This window comes from Trachypithecus francoisi, unplaced genomic scaffold (genome assembly GCF_009764315.1).
Source record: "Trachypithecus francoisi isolate TF-2019V2 unplaced genomic scaffold, Tfra_2.0 Lachesis_group3, whole genome shotgun sequence".
Taxonomy (NCBI): domain Eukaryota; kingdom Metazoa; phylum Chordata; class Mammalia; order Primates; family Cercopithecidae; genus Trachypithecus; species Trachypithecus francoisi.
The window spans coordinates 130993554-131011916 of record NW_022681468.1 but is presented as its reverse complement, the minus strand read 5'-3'; the positions used below and the strand labels follow the sequence as shown (position 1 = coordinate 131011916).

Sequence of the window (18363 nt, the reverse complement as noted above, 5' to 3'; positions counted from 1 at the left end):
ACCAAAGTGAAAGTGGACAGATGGGACCATATCAAGTTTAAAAAATTCTGCACAGCAAAGGATACCTTCAACAAAGTGGCTGGGTGTGGTGGCTTATGCCTGTAATCCCAGCACTTTGGGAGGCTGAGGTGGGAGGATTACCTGGGCTCAGAAGTTCGAGACCAGCCTGGCCAACATGGTGAAATCCTGTCTACTAAAAATACAAACATTAGCCAGGCATGGTGGTTTGCTCCTGTAGTTGCAGCTACTTGGGTCTGAGGCAGGAAAGTCACTAGAACCCAGGAAGCTGAGGTTGCAGTGAGCAGAGATCACACCACTGCACTCCAGCCTGGGCAACAGAGTGGGACCGAGACTCTGCTTTAAAAAAAAAAAAAAATGAAGGGACAACCCACCAAATGGGAGAAAACATTTGCAAACTACCCGTGTGACAAGGGATTCATAATCAGAATATATAACTGCTCTCTAGGGGAAAAAAAAAATCTCATCAGTTAAATCAAATTTAAAATGGCAAAATGATTTCAATAGACATTTCTCAAAAGAAGTCATGCAAATGGGGCCAGGTGTGGTGGCTCACACCTGTAATCCCAGCAGTTTGGGAGGCCAAGGTGGGCAGATCACTTGAGGTCAGGAATTCGAGACCAGCCTGGCCAATATGGTGAAACCCCATCTCTACTAAAAATACAAAAATTAGCCAGGTGTGGTGGTGGGCACCTGTAATCCCAGCTACTCAGGAGCCTTAGACAGGAGAATCACTTCAACCTTTGATGGAGATGGAGGTTGCAGTAAGCCAAGATCATGCCACTGCACTCCAGCCTGGGCAACAGAGTGAGACTCCATCTTAAAGAAAAAAGACATACAAATGGCAGATAGGTATGTGAAAAGGTGCTGAACATCACTGGTCATCTGAGAAATGCAAATCAAAACTATGAGATATCATCTTACCCCAGTTAAAATGTCTTTTTTCCGAAAGACAGACAATAACAAATGTTTGTGAAGATATGGAGAAAAGGGAACCCTCATACACTGTCGATGGCAATATAAATCAGTACAACCACGATGGAGAACAGTTTAGAGGTTCCTCAAAAAACTAAAAATCGAATCCAGCAATGCCACTCCTAAGAATATACCCAAAAGAAAGGAAATCAGTGTATCAAAGAGGTATCTGCACTCCTATGTTTATTGCAGCACTTTTTGCACTAGACAAGATTTGGAATCAAACTGTGTCCATTGACAAACAAGTGGATAAAGAAAATGTGGTACACAAACACAATGGAGCGCTATTCACATACAAAACAAAATGACATCCTGTCAGTTGCAACAACATGGATGGAACTGGAGGTCATAATGTTAAGTGAGATAAGCCAGGCACAGAAAGACACACTGCGCATGTTCTTTCTTATTTTTTGGAGCTAGAAATTAAAACAGTTGAACTCCTGGAGATAAGAGAGTAGAATGATGGTTACCAGAGGCTGGGATGGGTATTTGGAGGCAGGCGGGATGGATGGTTAATGGATGTTAAAAAAAAAAAAAAAACAACAAAGGCCGGGCGCGGTGGCTCAAGCCTGTAATCCCAGCACTTTGGGAGGCCGAGACGGGCGGATCACGAGGTCAGGAGATCGAGACCATCCTGGCTAACACGGTGAAACCCCATCTCTACTAAAAATACAAAAACTAGCCAGGCGAGGTGGCGGGCGCCTGTAGTCCCAGCTCCTCGGGAGGCTGAGGCAGGAGAATGGCGTAAACCTGGGAGATGGAGCTTGCAGTGAGCTGAGATCCGGCCACTGCACTCCAGTCCGGGCGACAGAGCGAGACTCCGCCTCAAAAAAAAAAAAGAGTGAGTGAGACCTAGCATTTGCTAACACAAGAGTGTGAGTATAGTCAAAAATAATTTAATTTTATATTTTAAAATAACTAAAAGAGTGTAATTGGATTGTTTGTAACACAAGCAGTAAGTGTTTGAGAGGATGGATACCACATTTACCCTCGTGATTGTTATGCATCGCATGCGTGTATCAAAATACCACGTAGGCTGGGCGCGGTGGCTCCCGCCTGTAATCCCAGCACTTTGGGAGGCTGAGGCGGGCAGATCACGAGGTCAGGAGATCGTGACGATCCTGGCTAACCCGGTGAAACCCCATCTCTACTAAAAATACAAAAAATTAGCCGGTCGTGGTGGCGCATGCCTGTAGTCCCAGCTATTCAGGAGGCTGAGGCAGGAGAATCACTTGAACCCTGGAGGGGGAGGTTGCAGTGAGCTGACATCGCACCACTGTGCTGCAGCCTGGGTGACAAAGTGAGACTCCTTCTCAAAAAAAAAAAAAAATCAAGTAACCCACAAATACACACACCTACTATGTATCCACAAAAATTAAGAAAAATAATTTGTATGCAGGTACAGAGGCTATGGGATAAGGCAGGAAAATACAATCAATACTGGGCAATTTGGTGATACAAAACAAGTACAAAACAATTGCATTGTATCTGTATTATTGGTATACAAAAGAAGTACACTGATAATACAGAGTAGGTACAAAGTATTATTGGTGTATAAAACAAGAGTAAACTAATGGTGCAGAGAAAGGAAAAATTGGTATGGATTGGATTAGTCATATAGGCTTAATTGGGGAAAAAAAAACAGGCAACATGGTATCATTTTTTGTGACTGTAATATATTTTTCAGGAATTTGTGTGGTGTTTTTCTATTTTGTGAAATGAGATTATAAACCCCCCAAAGGTGTTTATAAGTCATACATTAGCTGAGCATGCCAAGAGCTCTTATTTCTTGTTATAGTGTAGTGTGCCAATTAAAAACTATATTCAAAGCCGAGTGGATTTGAGGAAGTAAAATATCTACTTGGTCTATTTATCGTGTTGTACAGATCTAAACAGTAGGAATGTTTAATACATTCTGAAGATACAGATTATAAAACTTTCCTTAAATATTATATTACTAGTTTTGATCAATTCAACAGTCTTTTTTCTTTTGTTACTTCTTATTAAGGGTCAACTGTATTTGTTGGTAACGGACCAGGGGTTTCTTACTGAAGAAAAAGTTGTTTGGGAAAGCCTACACAACGTAGATGGTGATGGAAATTTCTGTGACTCAGAATTTCATCTTCGGCCTCCTTCAGATCCTGAAACTGTATACAAAGGACAACAAGATCAGATAGATCAGGTAAATTTGTCTTGTCTTCTTTATAGTGCTTAAAATGCTGATTTTTTTCAAATGTGAATTCAGTTATCCAAAATTTTTCAACTAAAGATTAATTAATCAATATACTTGTGAAATTTTCCTGACACTTCCTGAATAGTTGGTGATCATTCTACATGTACGTTAATTATGTACTTTGGTGCAGAAGGCCAGATCATATTGAACTGTGAAGGTCATGGTGAGAAGTTTGAATTTTATTCTAATTGCAGTAGGGAAGCTATGTCAAGCATTAAACATGGAAGTGATGGGATCTTCTTTACCTTTTTAAAAGACTGCTATTTGGAGAATACATAGGAAGGATACAGGTCTAAGCAGAGATACAGGTCTAAGCAGTCCAAGCAAGAGCTGATGATGGCTTAGCCTTGGGTGGTAAAGATGAAGAGATGAGCACATATCTGAGCTGTATTTTGACTAGTTAGAAAAAGTAGAGGAGAGAGAATCTGGAAGGTAGCACATACTGTATAAAGAATGGGTGGATATTCTAAACCTTAAGAGGCCAAGGTAAGGAGGAGTAGACATTTATAGCAGGAGACGCACTAGTGAATAGAACTTGCATTTAGAAATGAGACAGATGAGATTTTTTTTTTTTTTTGACAGATGAGATTTTTGCCTGCCAAAAGTGGGCAGGCTTGGAGCCACAGGTCTGTTTATTATTAGAGGCATGATGGTGATGTGAATTCTTCCCTGACTAAAGCAAAAATATGGTCATATTAAACAGTTGGCATATATTTTACTCATAACAATTTAAGTGCACAAAGACTGTTCAATTAGCCAATATTCAGTGAAGAGTTGTATTCCTGGCACGATAATTAGGTCCGAGGGATACAAAGATATTCAGTCCTGTCCTTAAAGATGCTGAGCCTAGTAGGGGAGGCAGATATTTGACCAAGCATGTTATATGTTAAGTTCTATAATGGCAATTTGAAGAGCAGGTACCAAATACACAAAAGAATATTTAATTCAAACAAATATGCATCTTTCTAGGACTTTTCTTTGAAAAACAGTTCTGAAAGTCATTGTGCTCATTTTCCTTCAGAAGCTATACACGGGTATTGCGTTTTAAATGTTACGAGAAATATGCGGGATTTTTCTAAGCGTTATATTATATATAAAAAATATTGGGCCAGGCATGGTGGCTCACGCCTATAATCCCAGCACTTTGAGAGGTTGAGGTGAGTGGATCACCTGAGATTGGGAGTTCAAGACCAGCCTGGCAAACATCGCGAAACCCTGTCTCTACTAAACATACAAAGATTAGCCAGGTGTGGTGGTGCGCACCTGTAACCCCAGCTACTTGGGAGGCTGAGGTGAGAGAATCGCTTGAACCCAGGAGGCAGAAGTTGCAGTGAGCCAAGATCGTGCCATTGCACTCCAACCTGGGTGACAGAGCAAGAGTCTGTCTCAAAAAAAAACCAAAAAGGCGAGGCACAGTGGCTCACACCTATAGTCCTAGCACTTTGGGAGGCCAAGGCGGGCCGATCACAAGGTCAGGAGATCAAGACCATCCTGGCTAACATAGTGAAACCCCGCCTCTAATTTTAAAAATGCAAAAGATTAGCTGGGCATGGTGGCATGTACCTGTATAGTCTCAGCTACTCGGGAGACTGAGGCAGGAGAATTGCTTGAACCCGGGAGGCGGAGGTTGCAGTGAGCCAAGAAAAAATTGAAGCAGAGGAATGAAGGCAAAGCAATAGATTGTCACAGTAGTCCAGATAAGGTGTTGAGATTGTTATCTGGAAGCAGCAAGGAAGAGGTGGATTCAAGACCATGAGGCTTCATAAAGAGCAGAGTTTGAAGAATTCAGAAGAACTTGAAGGACAAATTCTTTGTATCTTTATATCCATGAGATAGTCATGCTATATGTATGACAAGATCTTTATAGGCAACAACCTTTTTTATTTTTTGAGATGGGGTCTCACTCTGTCACCCAGGCTGGAGTACAGTGGTGCGATCTTGGCTCACTGCAACCTCCACCTCCCAGGCTCAAGCAATGCTCTCACCTCAGCCTCCCGAGTAACTGGGACTACAGGCATGTGCCACCACACCTGGCTAATTTTTATATTTTTACTGGAGGCAGGGTTTCGCCATGTTACCCACACTGGTCTCGAACTCCTGGGCTCAAGTGATCTGCCTGCCTTGGCCCCCGAAAGTGCTGGGATTACAGGCGTGAGCCACCGCACCTGGCCACAGGCAAAAACTGTTTACCCATCCTCTGTATCATTTAAAATTATCTTATTTTGAGGGTAGGTGGGGGAGGAGGCACACAGACTGGTCAAATTTTAGTCAGCACCGACTCTTAATAAAGTGGATATTAAGTTAACGCTTGACCAAAATGCACTTTTTCTGATAGAAAGTAATCTGAGTGTGTACATGGGAGTAGGGAGGAGATGGTTAAATAATTGAGTAAGACTATATGATGGCTACTGTGTTGTCTTTAAAAATCATCTTTTAGAAGAATATTTAATAATCTTGGGAAATTCTTATGTTTTTAAACAGAAGACTTTTAGGACACTAAATGGAAAAGAAAACATTGCAGTAGTTTCAGAGGGTTGGTTTGAATTTGTATGGGAATGTAGAAAAATAATAATAAACTACTGTTAACAGTAGTTATCTCTGTGTAATGATATTGTGGTGATTTAAACTTTGTTATTTATGGTTTTCAGTTTTGTCTGAATTGCCTATAAGCATGTGTTTCTTTTGTAAATGGGGAACTTTTTAAAATTCTTTAGACCAATTTACTTATTTATTTATACATGAAACAGGGTCTCAGTTAACTCGGCTACAGTGCAATGGTGTGATCACAGCTCACTGCAGCCTCAACTTTCTGGGCTCAAGTGATCCTCCCACCTCAGCCTCCCCTACCTCGTAGCTGGGACCACGGGCATGTGTCACCATGCCCAGCTAATTTTTTGTGTGTTTTTTGCAGAAATAGAGTTTTGCCATGTTGCTCAGGCTGGTCTCAAACTCCTGGGCTCAAGCAGCCTGCCCACCTCAGCCTCCCAAAGTGCTGGGATTATAGGTGTGTGCCGTTGTACCTGGCTCCCCTCTACTTTTTGTTTTGTTTTGTTTTTAGCTTTCTTGGCTGCCTATATATGGCTTCCAAAAAAAATTTCAAATACGTTGTTCCCCCCAGTTTTTTTTTTTTGCAACCGAGTCTTGCTGCGTCGCCCAGGCTGGGGTGCAGTGGCATGATCTTGGCTCACTGCAACCTCCGCCTCCCAGGTTCAAGTGATTCTCCTGCCTTAGCCTCCTAAGTAGCTGGAATTACAGGTGTGCACCACCACACCTGGCTAATTTTTGTGTTTTTCATAGAGATGGGGTTTCACCATATTGGCCAGGCTGGTCTCGAACTCCTGGGCTCAAGCAATCCACCTGCCTTGGCCTCCCAAAGTGCTGGGATTACAGGTGTGAGCCACCGCGCCTGGCCTCCAAAAATATTTAGAACGATGACAGAATCACTGAAATAAGTTCATAGCTCCCCAAGGGAAATACTTAGGAAGGTAACTGTCATTTTAATATTTAAAATAAAATGTTTTTTTATTTTAATTATTTTGTCATTTTATATTGTTTTCTTTTTCTTTTTTTGTTTTTATTCATTTTTATAGACAGGGTCTCTGTCACCCATGTTGGATGGAGTGCAGTGAGGAGATCATAACTCACTGTAACCTCAAACTCCTGGGCTGACGCAATCCTCCTGCCTCAGCCTCCCAAGTAGCTAGGACTACAGGTGCACATCACCACACCTGGCTGATTTTTAAACTTTTTTTGTAGAGACAGGGTCTTGCTATATTGCCCAGGCATGGTATATTTTTTTAAAGCCATTCTTACAGCTTTATAGATATAACATCTATATTTGCAGTCATTCATTCTTGGGCAAAATCTCATGGCTAATGATGGTTATACTTTAATTTCTTAGGATTATCTTATGGCATTATCTCTACAACAAGAACAGCAGAGCCAAGAGATCAATTGGGAACAAATCCCAGAAGGAATCAGTGATTTGGAACTAGCCAAGAAACTCCAAGAGGAAGAGGACAGACGGGCTTCTCAATACTATCAGGAACAGGAACAAGCAGCAGCTGCTGCTGCTGCTGCTTCTACACAGGCTCAGGTAAAAACTAGTGTTCTGAGTCTTAAATGTGATGATCACGGCTGGGTACAGTGGCTCACACCTGTAATCCCAGCCCTTTGGGAGGCCGAGACAGGCAGATTGCTTGAGGCCAGGAGTTCGAGACCAGCCTGGCCAACATGGCAAAACCCTGTCTCTACTAAAAATACAAAAATTAGCCGGGCGTGGTGGTGAACACTTGTAATCCCAGCTACTCGGGAGGCTGAGGTAGGAGAATTGCTTAACCTGGGAGGCAGAGGTTGCAGTGAGCTGACATTGTGCCACTACACTCCAATCAGGATGATAGAACAGACTCCTTCTCCAAAAAAAAAAAAAAAAAAACAGTGATGATCACTTTAGCAGTAAATTTCACTTGAGATAAAAAATTTTAAATTAGGTATTAACTCTTCAATTTTGTTAGGAATTTAGCACCCATGGATTTTATGACATTGTCCTAAGCTTGTATCTCGTTTGGTAAAATATTTTCTCCTGAGGTTCTGATTTTCAAATTTATTTCTAAAATTCGTAATAGCTGCAAAGAAAATAAGTCAATTTGGACGAAGTCCTTTCTATCAACTGGAGGGCAGTATGAGGTAGTACTAGAAAAAATATAGACTTTGGATCCAGATAAATGTGGATTTGCATTTCCTGCTCCTGTCTTTCCTTCTAGTTGCAATCTCTTGGATGACGTCCTCTGCCTCTCTTAGCCTCATTTTCCCTATCTGTAAAATAGAAGAACTCTTAAGTTTGTTGTGAAGAACAAATAATATTAGGGCTTAGCTCAGTGTTTAACATGTACTAGGTATTCAACAAAGGTTGACATCTCCCTACTTTTCACTTTCCGTAAACAGTTTAAAGCACTTAAAATATAATGGTGAGATTCTACATGTTATATCTCATTTCATTAAGTTAAAAATATTCCCCTCCTTTTATATGTATACCATGCCAGACTGCTGTTCTTTTTTTTTTTTCAGATGGAGCCTCACTCTGACGCCTAGGCTAGAGTGCAGTGGTACAATCTCGGCTCTCTGCAACCTCCGCCTCATGGGTTCAAGCAATTCTCCTACCTCAGCCTCCCAAGTAGGTGGGATTACAGGTGTGTGCCACCACGCTCAGCTATATTGGCCAGGCTGGTCTCAAACTCTTGACCTCAAGGGATTCACCCACCTCGGCCTCCCAAAGTGCTGGGATTATAGGCGTGAGGCACCGTGCCTGGCCTAGACTGTTCCTTTTGATTCAGATATACAAGAAATTCTGATTTGGGCATACAAAAAAAGCAAGATGCCCTTTTAAGTCTCATAAAACGAAATATAGAAGTCCCCATTAAAATAAGTATAAAATTTCTATTTCTAGCTCAAATATTGACTACTCCAAGCTTAATAGTTAAATCCTACCACGTTATGCCTACCTTTTCACTCAAAAAAGGTGTCTTATTTCACTAAATACACTTATTCCACACTCCCAATTCTCAGGGGTTCTTTTCTCCTCTTAAGATCTGTTTATTATGGCTGGGTGCAGTGACTCACGCTTGTAATCCCAGCACTTTGGGAAGCCAAGACAGGTGGATCTCAAGGTCAGGAGTTCAAGACCAGCCTGGCCAATATGATGAAACCCTGCCACTACTAAAAATATAAAAAATTAGCTGGGCGTGGTGGCATGCACCTGTAGTCCCAGCTACTCAGGAGACTGAGGCAGGAGAATCTCTTGAACCTAGGAGGCAGAGGTTGCAGTGAACTGAGATCGTGCCACTGCGCTCCAGCCTAACAGACTGAGACTCCATCTCAAAAAAAGAAAAAAAAAATCTGTTTATTATTGAATTTAATGAGGTTTTGAAGAACTATTATAGTTTATCAAAAGGTGTCACTTTCTTTAACATTTTCTAAACTTTTGACAAATGTGTCTTCAAGTTGACTTTAGGCAATATAATCTTATGTTATTTACTGTTTGAAATACCGACTTTGGGAGGCCAAGGTAGGCGGATCACGAAGTCAGGAATTTGAGACCAGCCTGGCCAACATAGTGAAACCCTGTCTTTACTAAAAATACAAAAAGTTAGCCGGGCGTGGTGGCAGGCACCTGTAATCCCAGCTACTTGGGAGACCAAGGCAGGAGAATCTCTTGAACCTAGGAGGCAGAGGTGGTAGTGAGACAAGATTGTGCCATTGCACTCCAGCCTGGGCAACGGTGCATGACTCTGTCTCAAAAAAAAAAAGGAAATTTTATTTATTTAGAATAATGAATACATTAATTATATCCAGAATGGTAGAGGCAACTGCTGAGATACCACGTAATATAACAAATCCGTATACCAATAGCTAGCTTCTTTTTCCATCAGTGATTCCTTCCACTGTTACGGTTTTTCTTTCTATATAACCATGAATAAGTCCCTTAGATTAATTTTTTCCTGTGTATTTTTCTTAAAGCAGGGCCAGCCAGCACAAGCCTCTCCATCAAGTGGAAGACAATCTGGGAATAGTGAACGTAAACGGAAGGAACTGCGAGAAAAAGATAAAGAAAAAGAAAAGGAAAAAAATAGCTGTGTTATTTTGTAACAAGTGTTGGCTTCTGTTGGAACCACCTATATGTCTTGAGAAACAAAACCACAGGAGGAAAGGAAGAAAAACCGATCAATACCGTCTGTGCCTGATTTCCCAATGGATTTTGTTCATGTTTTTTCAGGGGAAAGGTTGTTACTTAGTTACAATCAGACTTTTTCAAGTCACACAATACACTCTTTATGAGCTGGAGTTTCGTGTTACAAGTTGGAAATGCTGTGTGTTGTCATTCATGAAAAATACTGCACTTGTAGCCAGATAAACAAATCACAGCAAATTTTGTGTCATAGTGACATTCATAACTCGTATCAGTTAGTAAGCTATTATATCTTCTGTTCTAACAGTGAATGGAGGTAATTGATTTAGTCTGATTCCTTCCTGAAATCTAAATATTAGCACAATAGTTTCTGAAATTTTACAATGTTAAATTATGATCTAATCCATGAGAAACCACGGGTTTAACATAGGGATTCAAAAAAAACAAAAACAAACAAAATAATAGGAATAAATAACCCTTAATGGTATATTGGACTAGTTCAGCCCTTAAACAGCTTTACCTTTATTTAGGAATGTACATTTTAGGTGTTATCTTGAGAACTGATCATGGAGCTTAGATTTAATTTAGATAGCAAAAATAAAGATTTGTATTTCTTTTCCAATAGCAAAAGGTTGCATAACACTAATACTTATAACCTATCAATATCAGATATTAATGACTTTGTAGTGTTGTAAAATTTTGAGGAATTTTGGAGTCTTTATCATAGGTAACCTGGACCACAGTTACTATTTATTGACAATGTGATTGAGTACATGGAGGAAAGCACAGTGGATGCTAGGCCTTGTAAATATGGGGATGTAGAAAAGCAGATAGTTCAGTGTCTACCTTTTTCTAGTATTACCTTGAACCTTAAATTTTAAGTCATGTTTATTGCTAGAAAATTAAATGTACTTATTAAAACCAATGAAAAAGCACATTTCTGAAAGGAAGTTAGAGATAATCTCTGTGTCTTGTGAAAAGACATTAATAAAAATCTGAGAGGGCCGGGCGCAGTGGTTCACGCCTGTAATCCCAACACTTTGGGAGGCCAAGGCGGGCGGATCACCTGAGGTCAGGAGTTCACGACCAGCCTGACCAACATGGTGAAACCCCATCTCTACTAAAAATACAGAAAATCAGCCGGGCATGGTGGCGGGCGCCTGTAGTCCCAGCTACTCAGGAGGCTGAGGCAGGAGAATTGCTTGAACCCGACAGGCGGAGGTTGCAGTGAGCCGAGATCGCACTGCTGCACTCCAACCTGGGCGACAGAGTGAGACTCCATCTCAAAAAAAAAAAAAAAAAAAATCTGAGAGTAGCTAAGAATTTGGAGGAATTTATGTAAAAGCAATCAGAGTTTTTAATTTATGGGAACCAAATAAAACTATAACCTCTTATAGTGTTTATAGAACTCAGAAATACTATTTATTTAACTTTATTATGAGGCCACACATATTTTCCTGTGTTTCTATATATAGTTTGGAAAACTATCCTCAATAGTCTGTTTTATATGCCTTATATTTTAAAAAAAAAGTTTGTTTTAGTCATTTTGAAAGACTATTGCTGCTGCAAATAGTTGTGTACTTTACATTCTAAAGCTTCAGTACATTTCTTTATTTAAGAGCATCATAATCTGACCTGAGCATCCACTTGGAGAACGTTTTCTTTGTGTGTGGTCTAGGGTGACAAAAGACCACAAAAATGTGTGGTCTGGATTTTTTCAACTACGTCATTAACTTTATGATCCTAGACCAGTTATAGGATGAATCTATATGTAAAAATAAAGTCTTATTTATGGAAGGAATTATTCTAAGGGAAAAATCCAGGGTCAAGCTGTATCTTTTATGTCCTCTATATTGCATGTCTATTTCTGTTACACAATTTGTTATTTCTTCAAATTTCCTACGGTAGTATGATAAATCATCAAAGAACCTGTTTGGGATATAAAACTCTGATAGAAAATATTTAATGAGTATCTTGATTATAACCTAGAATATGTATACCTTAGTAATAATAACCCGATATACTGCAGAACTCTCTGTTGGCTCAAACAGGTTGACCTCAATCCAAGTTTACTCTTGATATCACTATTGGCTGAAGGTGGAAACTCAAACCTCAGGGTTTGTTTTTCTTGGGACAGATAGTGTGATAGTGCATTATATTTTAATAAGAAAAACAAACCAGTAAACCTTGAGAAATTTTAAAAAGCATAGTTGAGGCGTATTTTTTCATAATTATATACTTATCTATTTATTGCCCATGGAAAATATATGTGTAGAAGTATTTCTTCTGTTATTTGTTACTATCTTCTTAATTTGTTCCAAAGAAAATACTGCCATACTGCATTCCCTCTGGAAGGAAACAAAACAAAACAAAACTCACTCAAAACCAGCAGTGCTGCTATCAGATAAGTAGATGTCAATATATACTTAAAAGGAAAAACTAAAAAATGTAATGTGTTAATTCAGCCTTTTTCTATGTAATATTTCCAAGTCAGACTTTCTTACATTCCTGGAATTTAGTTTGATATACCAAGAATAATAATGATAAAATGTTTGCTTTGATTACTGTGGGGGGAAAAATGAAATGTTAAATTGTATTAAAACACACAAACTTTTCAGAGATACTGGTTTCCTGTCCTTGAAGGGTATAAAGAATTTAGATCATGCCTGTAATCCCAGCACTTTGGGAGGCCGAGGTAGGTGGATCATCTGAGATCAGGGGTTCAAGACCAGCCTGGCCAACATGGTGAAACTCTGTGTCTACTAAAAATACAAAAATGAGCCAGGCATGGTAGTGGGCACTACTTGGGAGGCTGAGGCAGGAGAATCGCTTGAACCCAGGAGGCAGTGGTTGCAGTGAGCTGAGATCGCGCCACTACACACCAGCCTGGGCAATAGAGCGAGACTCCGTCTCAAAAAAAAAAAAAAAAAAAAAAAGTAGAGCTATTGTGTCTTTATTTTCTTAAATTTTGCCCAAGGTAACTTTATATATCCAGCCATTTCATTGCTGGTTTGGGTACATAGGATTTTGATAGTGGTATATTAAAGTCTTTCCTGCCAAGTATTTTGTAATACTTGGAAATTATTAGATGTATACTGCTAACAAAAGTTAGAACTTAAACATTTTTGTTTTTATCATTTATAGCCTAGAGTAGGGACACATTTGCATACAGCACATCATCATTAGATTTGAAAATAGGCAGATGAATGAACAAATATGGTCACTGCACTGTCCTTTTACTTTCCAAGTCTAAGTATATTCCTTAAGGTTAGTAACCAGTCTTTATTGAAAATCTAAAATTTTTCTTCATGTCTAATCCCACTGCATCCACAATGCTGTGATTTATAGTACATGATCAACACTTAAAAGTACTTACTGTACGTGTGTGTTTCTGAAGCAAGTTATCCGGACCTCTGTTAGATTCTCAAAAGAATTCAGAACTTCCCTTCAATTTAAGAATCACCATTTTAAGAATACACGTGTACATATACACATTAAGCAGTATGAGGCAGCTAAAATTGGCATTGGTTTTACAGTGGTCCAGTGTGCTTAGGTAAAGTAACTTCTTCCGTGTTTCAAGGTCAGGTTCAGAGTTGAATGAAGCATGGATTTAAGTTTAGGATTCGGCTTTGGAATATATCTTGTTTTTATTGTCTCACATTTCTAATACTGACTACTTATCCCATATTATGTTTCAAGTTCTTATACTTCTTGATCTTGGCTTAACTAAACAAGTTAATATCAGAGACTAGTTGACCAAACCCAAGATTAACCATTTTGCACTTGCACAAAACCTTCTTAGCATTTTGCTTTCAATGAATCAGAAAGTCAGTTCACTAAGAGATAGATCATGAGAGGAAAGAGAACTAGAAGTCCAATAAATAAGAAATAATTATTCATATATTAGCATTGACGTGTGAACTACATATCTAAAATCTTGCTGGAGAAAAATCGAGGCAAGAATTTCCAGAACTGTCCTCAAATAGCTCATTTATTTAAGTTTTGTTAAAAAGCAAAAGTGTGGCCGGGCACGGTGGCTCAAGCCTGTAATCCCAGCACTTTGGGAGGCCGAGACGGGCGGATCACTAGGTCAGAAGATCGAGACCTTCCTGGCTAACACGGTGAACCGTCTCTACTAAAAAATACAAAAAACTAGTCGGGCGAGCTGGCGGGCGCTACCTGTAGTCGTCCCAGCTACTCGGGAGGCTGAGGCAGGAGAATGGCGGGAACCCGGGAGGCGGAGCTTGCAGTGAGCTGAGATCCTGCCACTGCACTCCAGCCTGGGCAACAGAGCGAGACTCCATCTCAAAAAAAAAAAAAAAAAAAAGCAAAAGTGAATTGATTTACATTTGATTAACTTTTGCTATTCCATGCACTAGTTATTTTAAAACGTGATAAAAACCTGGGCATTACCTATCACATAGTACTTATGCATAAACTTATAATAGTAAAATTACTAATGTTTGATAAAATAAGATGGAGGCATAACGAATAGTCTACAATTTGTATTTTAAGGAATTGGACATGAACAATTGTAGATCATTTTGTGTCTATAAATCTGACTTTCTATCTTGCCTTGGGCAAACTTTCTGTGCCTCAGTGTACTCTAAATATGTGAAGGATGCTCTTTTTGATTAAGTGTTTTGCACTCCTGAATAAAGGGCATAGTATAAGCACAAAGTATGACTTAAATTATCACAAATATTACACATCCTATGTTTTTCAGTGTGCACACTTTTTTCTCAATAATAAAATGTATCTTGTCAGTTTTTTTTAATGCTGTCAAAATTTGTAGTTTCTTTGAGTATAGCATCATCTCTTCCCAAATGCATTTTACAGTTGCTTTTGTGTTCTATAGACTATAGAGTCAAAATCAAGAGTATTTTGGGAGGATCAGAAGCATTTAAAAATCTATTTTTTTCTAGTATCTTTCACAGATCTAAATATTTATATTCTCTTTGCCTTTTTCTCCATGAACTAAAGTACAGTGGTATCAAATTACTAATACAGTATATAACCTTTGTTTGCATTGGTGGAATTCATTTAGATTTCTTAAGTACTATTATTTTAGGGCTATATAAATTGTGTTTTTAGTGTAAAATGTTATTTGATAATGTGAAGTTAAATCCCTTTTAGAAAGTGACTGAAAATGGTAAAGGAACTCGACAGAATCTTGGAGTTCTTAGGTTCTCTGATTTAGTATCTTTTATTAATGATGTCCAACACCTCTAAGACTGTTGAGAAAACATGAAGAATTGAGGTTACTCTTCTCAGGTGACACTTTAAATATTAAAATCAGAGGCTTCCTGAATAAAACAAATGGCAAAATAGAGACAATGGCATGAGAGAGGCCAAATGCAGGACTCTGGTAAATTTAACTTATTTTGAGTATCTTATCTAAATTTTAGTTCATGCATGTTCTTACTTAATCCTGGTGTTTCTGCTGTTAGATGTTAGAGTTTAATAAATTGTGATATGCATATATTTTTTTACATGAAGGATTCTAGTTTCTAATTTTACTTTTCTGATCTCAAAAAAAAATTAAACTTGAAAAACAGGGTAAAATTCTTCAACTATTGCCTCAAGTTCAGTTTTGTCCTATTGTCCTGAAAAAGGAGATTTAGACTTGTCTGCCTAACACAGCTATTTTTTAGGGCATGGTACTATCCCAGAGAAAGTGTTGAGATACCATGGCAGAAATATAAAACCTAAGCTTTGAACCCCAGTAGACTTCTTATTCTGCCATTAAGTCTCTCTACTGTATCTAATATTCTAAGGATTTCTTCAAACCACTTAATTATTTGTCACCATTAACTTTAATGTCCAGTTTTAATCTGCACTGTAATATCCTGCTTTGAGAAGAATGCCTCATATTAGGGAATTACAAAACAAAATGTTTTGGAAGGTGGTCCTGGCTCCTTTGGCTCTCATAATTGTTTTATAACTGTAAATAAAAAGTCAAGAAACTGGCCTGGTGCGGTGGTTCATGCCTGTAATCCCAGCACTTTGGGAGGCTGAGGTGGGTGAATCACCTGACGTCAGGAGTTCGAGACCAGCCTGGCCAACATGGTGAAACCCTGTCTCTACTAAAAATACAAAAAAAAAAAAAAAACAGGGTGTGGTGGCACATGCCTGTGATCTCAGCCACTGGGGAGGTTGAGGCATGAGAATCGCTTGATCCTGGAAGGCAAAGGTTGCAGTGAGCCGAGATTGCCCTACTGCACTCCAGCCTGGGCGACAGAGCAAGATTCTGTCCCAAAAAAAAAAAAAAAAAAAAAAAGTCAAGAAACTGAAATTCTCAGTTAAGTTCTCAAATCAGTGACCTGTCAAAATAGGCCTTGTAACTGAAATACCTTACGAAGCAGTTCTAACTAATGCAATGTGTTTTTTTTTAATGTTTAATGAACCTTACATTGTGAACATAATTGCAACATGTTTTAAGACTAACAGTATTTAATCCTTGAAGACCTGTCTTGTATGTCTCTCAATTTTGTCAGAATTTTTATTATTGTTTTTCACATATGTGAAATAAGCATTTTTTTCAGGGTACATAGGGTATCTTTGTTTTACATATTTTTAAAGATGAGGTTTTGAAAAGCCCTCAGAGGTTTTTGTTAAAAGACTATCTTGCTTAATAAATACAACTTGTTACAGATTCACACATTACAAGTAGGACAATATAACAGGAGATTGGGGTATGACTGCCTCAGCAGTCAGCAAAAGGGATCATGTTTGCTTGGGAAACTTCAGAGGTACCCTGAAAGTCATTGCCTAAAGCTAGTGCATGTGAATCTTTTTCCTTGAATTGTGCAGAATAATTGGATTGAGGCACATATTTTGAGGAGTAGCAAGTAGAATGGTATAACGACTACAGAGAAAATTATCTTGAAATATAGCAAGGAAGAGAAACAAGTTTTCTTTCTCCACTTTATTGTTGGACTAATTGGGTCAATTTGCTGTGACATAGCAAAGATCTCTGTGCCAGGCCAAGATTGGCTACTGAGTTCACAAAGCGTTTAAATATATAGATTGCATATGAGTGCCTATTTTTTCCTCCTTTCATTTTCTATCTTAATACCCTTTTTACTTCTGAAATAATCTGTTTTGCTTTATGACCAGCTTTAATTTCAACTGAGGAATAATAGCAACCCTAGAGATTCATACGAAAGAGCATTGAAAAACATTTTTTGAATAAAGATATCTAAACCATCTACCCAGCTTAGGGTTGAACTGAATTTCTGTGAAATAAATTTGTTTTAAATACTAATTATTCTAAAACTACTTAATTCTTAAAAACAGTGTCTTCAGTTTCAAAAGTTTCACTTTAGGGGGATATTCCTAAAAAGGCATACATAGATGGTAAAAGTATAAAATACAGAATTGTTCAGTATTATTCAACATTTACTTTCATGTTTGTTATTGTACCACAAAGATAGTGTCATTGTTGGATTAAAATGTTGGCTGTTTTTGTTAATATACTTAAAACTGTAACCAGTGAATAACACCTGTAGTATTTTTTATTATAGATTATATTTTATTTCAATAAACTTTGATATTTAGACCAAAGTCTGTTTGCTCTGTATATTCATGTAATTGAGCTACAAAGTTCAGAAAGATGAGCAGGGAGATGGGGAATTGGCACATTGATTCACATTTACCTATAACTCTTAGAATATTTGGGCCAGCTTTTGATAAAGAGAGAATTTCCCCACTCCCAGGAAGTAAACAGTTAATTCTAAACCATGTTAAAAAAAAAAAAAAAATTAGCTGTGTGTGGTAGCATGTGCCTGTAGTCCCAGCTACTCAGGAGGCTGACGTGGGAGGATCACCTGAGCCCAAGAAGGCTGAGGCTGCAGTGAGCCATGATCATGTCAGTGCAGTCCAGCCTGGGTAACAGAGTGAGACCCTATGTCAAAAAACAAGCATAAGTGTTGGTGAGAAAACAAAAAACAGACCCTCATATATCACTGATGGGAATATAAATTGGGGCAGTCACTTTGGAAAACAATCTGGCAGTTCCCTCAATGATTAAATATAGAGCTGCCATATGACCCAGCAATTCATTCCCAGATGTATACCCCCAAAGTAATAAAAACACATGTTAACATAAAAACTTGTGGCCGGGCGCGGTGGCTCAAGCCTGTAATCCCAGCACTTTGGGAGGCCGAGACGGGCGGATCACAAGGTCAGGAGATCAAGACCATCTTGCCTAACCCAGTGAAACCCCGTCTATACTAAAAATATAAAAAAAACTAGCCGGGCAAGGTGGCGGGCGCCTATAGTCTCAGCTACTCGGGAGGGTGAGGCAGGAGAATGGTGTGAACCCGGGAGGCGGAGCTTCCAGTGAGCTGAGATCCGGCCACTGCACTCCAGCCTGGGCGACAGAGCGAGACTCCGTCTCAAAAAAAAAAAACATAAAAACTCGTACAGGAATGTTCATAATGGCATTATT

The 18363-nt window shown here is 38.9% G+C and overlaps 1 protein-coding gene across 2 annotated transcripts in view; it reads left to right on the top strand.

Moving 5' to 3' along the window:
- Positions 1-13940, top strand: part of MINDY2 (MINDY lysine 48 deubiquitinase 2) — an 89092-nt gene extending 75152 nt beyond the window's left edge. Inside the window, exons 7-9 of one of the 2 annotated variants that reach the window (XM_033189963.1) lie at positions 3002-3175; positions 7128-7322; positions 9743-13940. In XM_033189963.1, coding sequence (XP_033045854.1) covers positions 3002-3175; positions 7128-7322; positions 9743-9871 — 498 coding nt within the window. In that variant the 3' untranslated portion in view covers positions 9872-13940. The remainder of the gene's footprint in view (positions 1-3001; positions 3176-7127; positions 7323-9742) is intronic. The other variant, XM_033189964.1, reaches the window with a different exon arrangement.
- The last annotated feature ends 4423 nt before the right edge of the window (positions 13941-18363 follow it).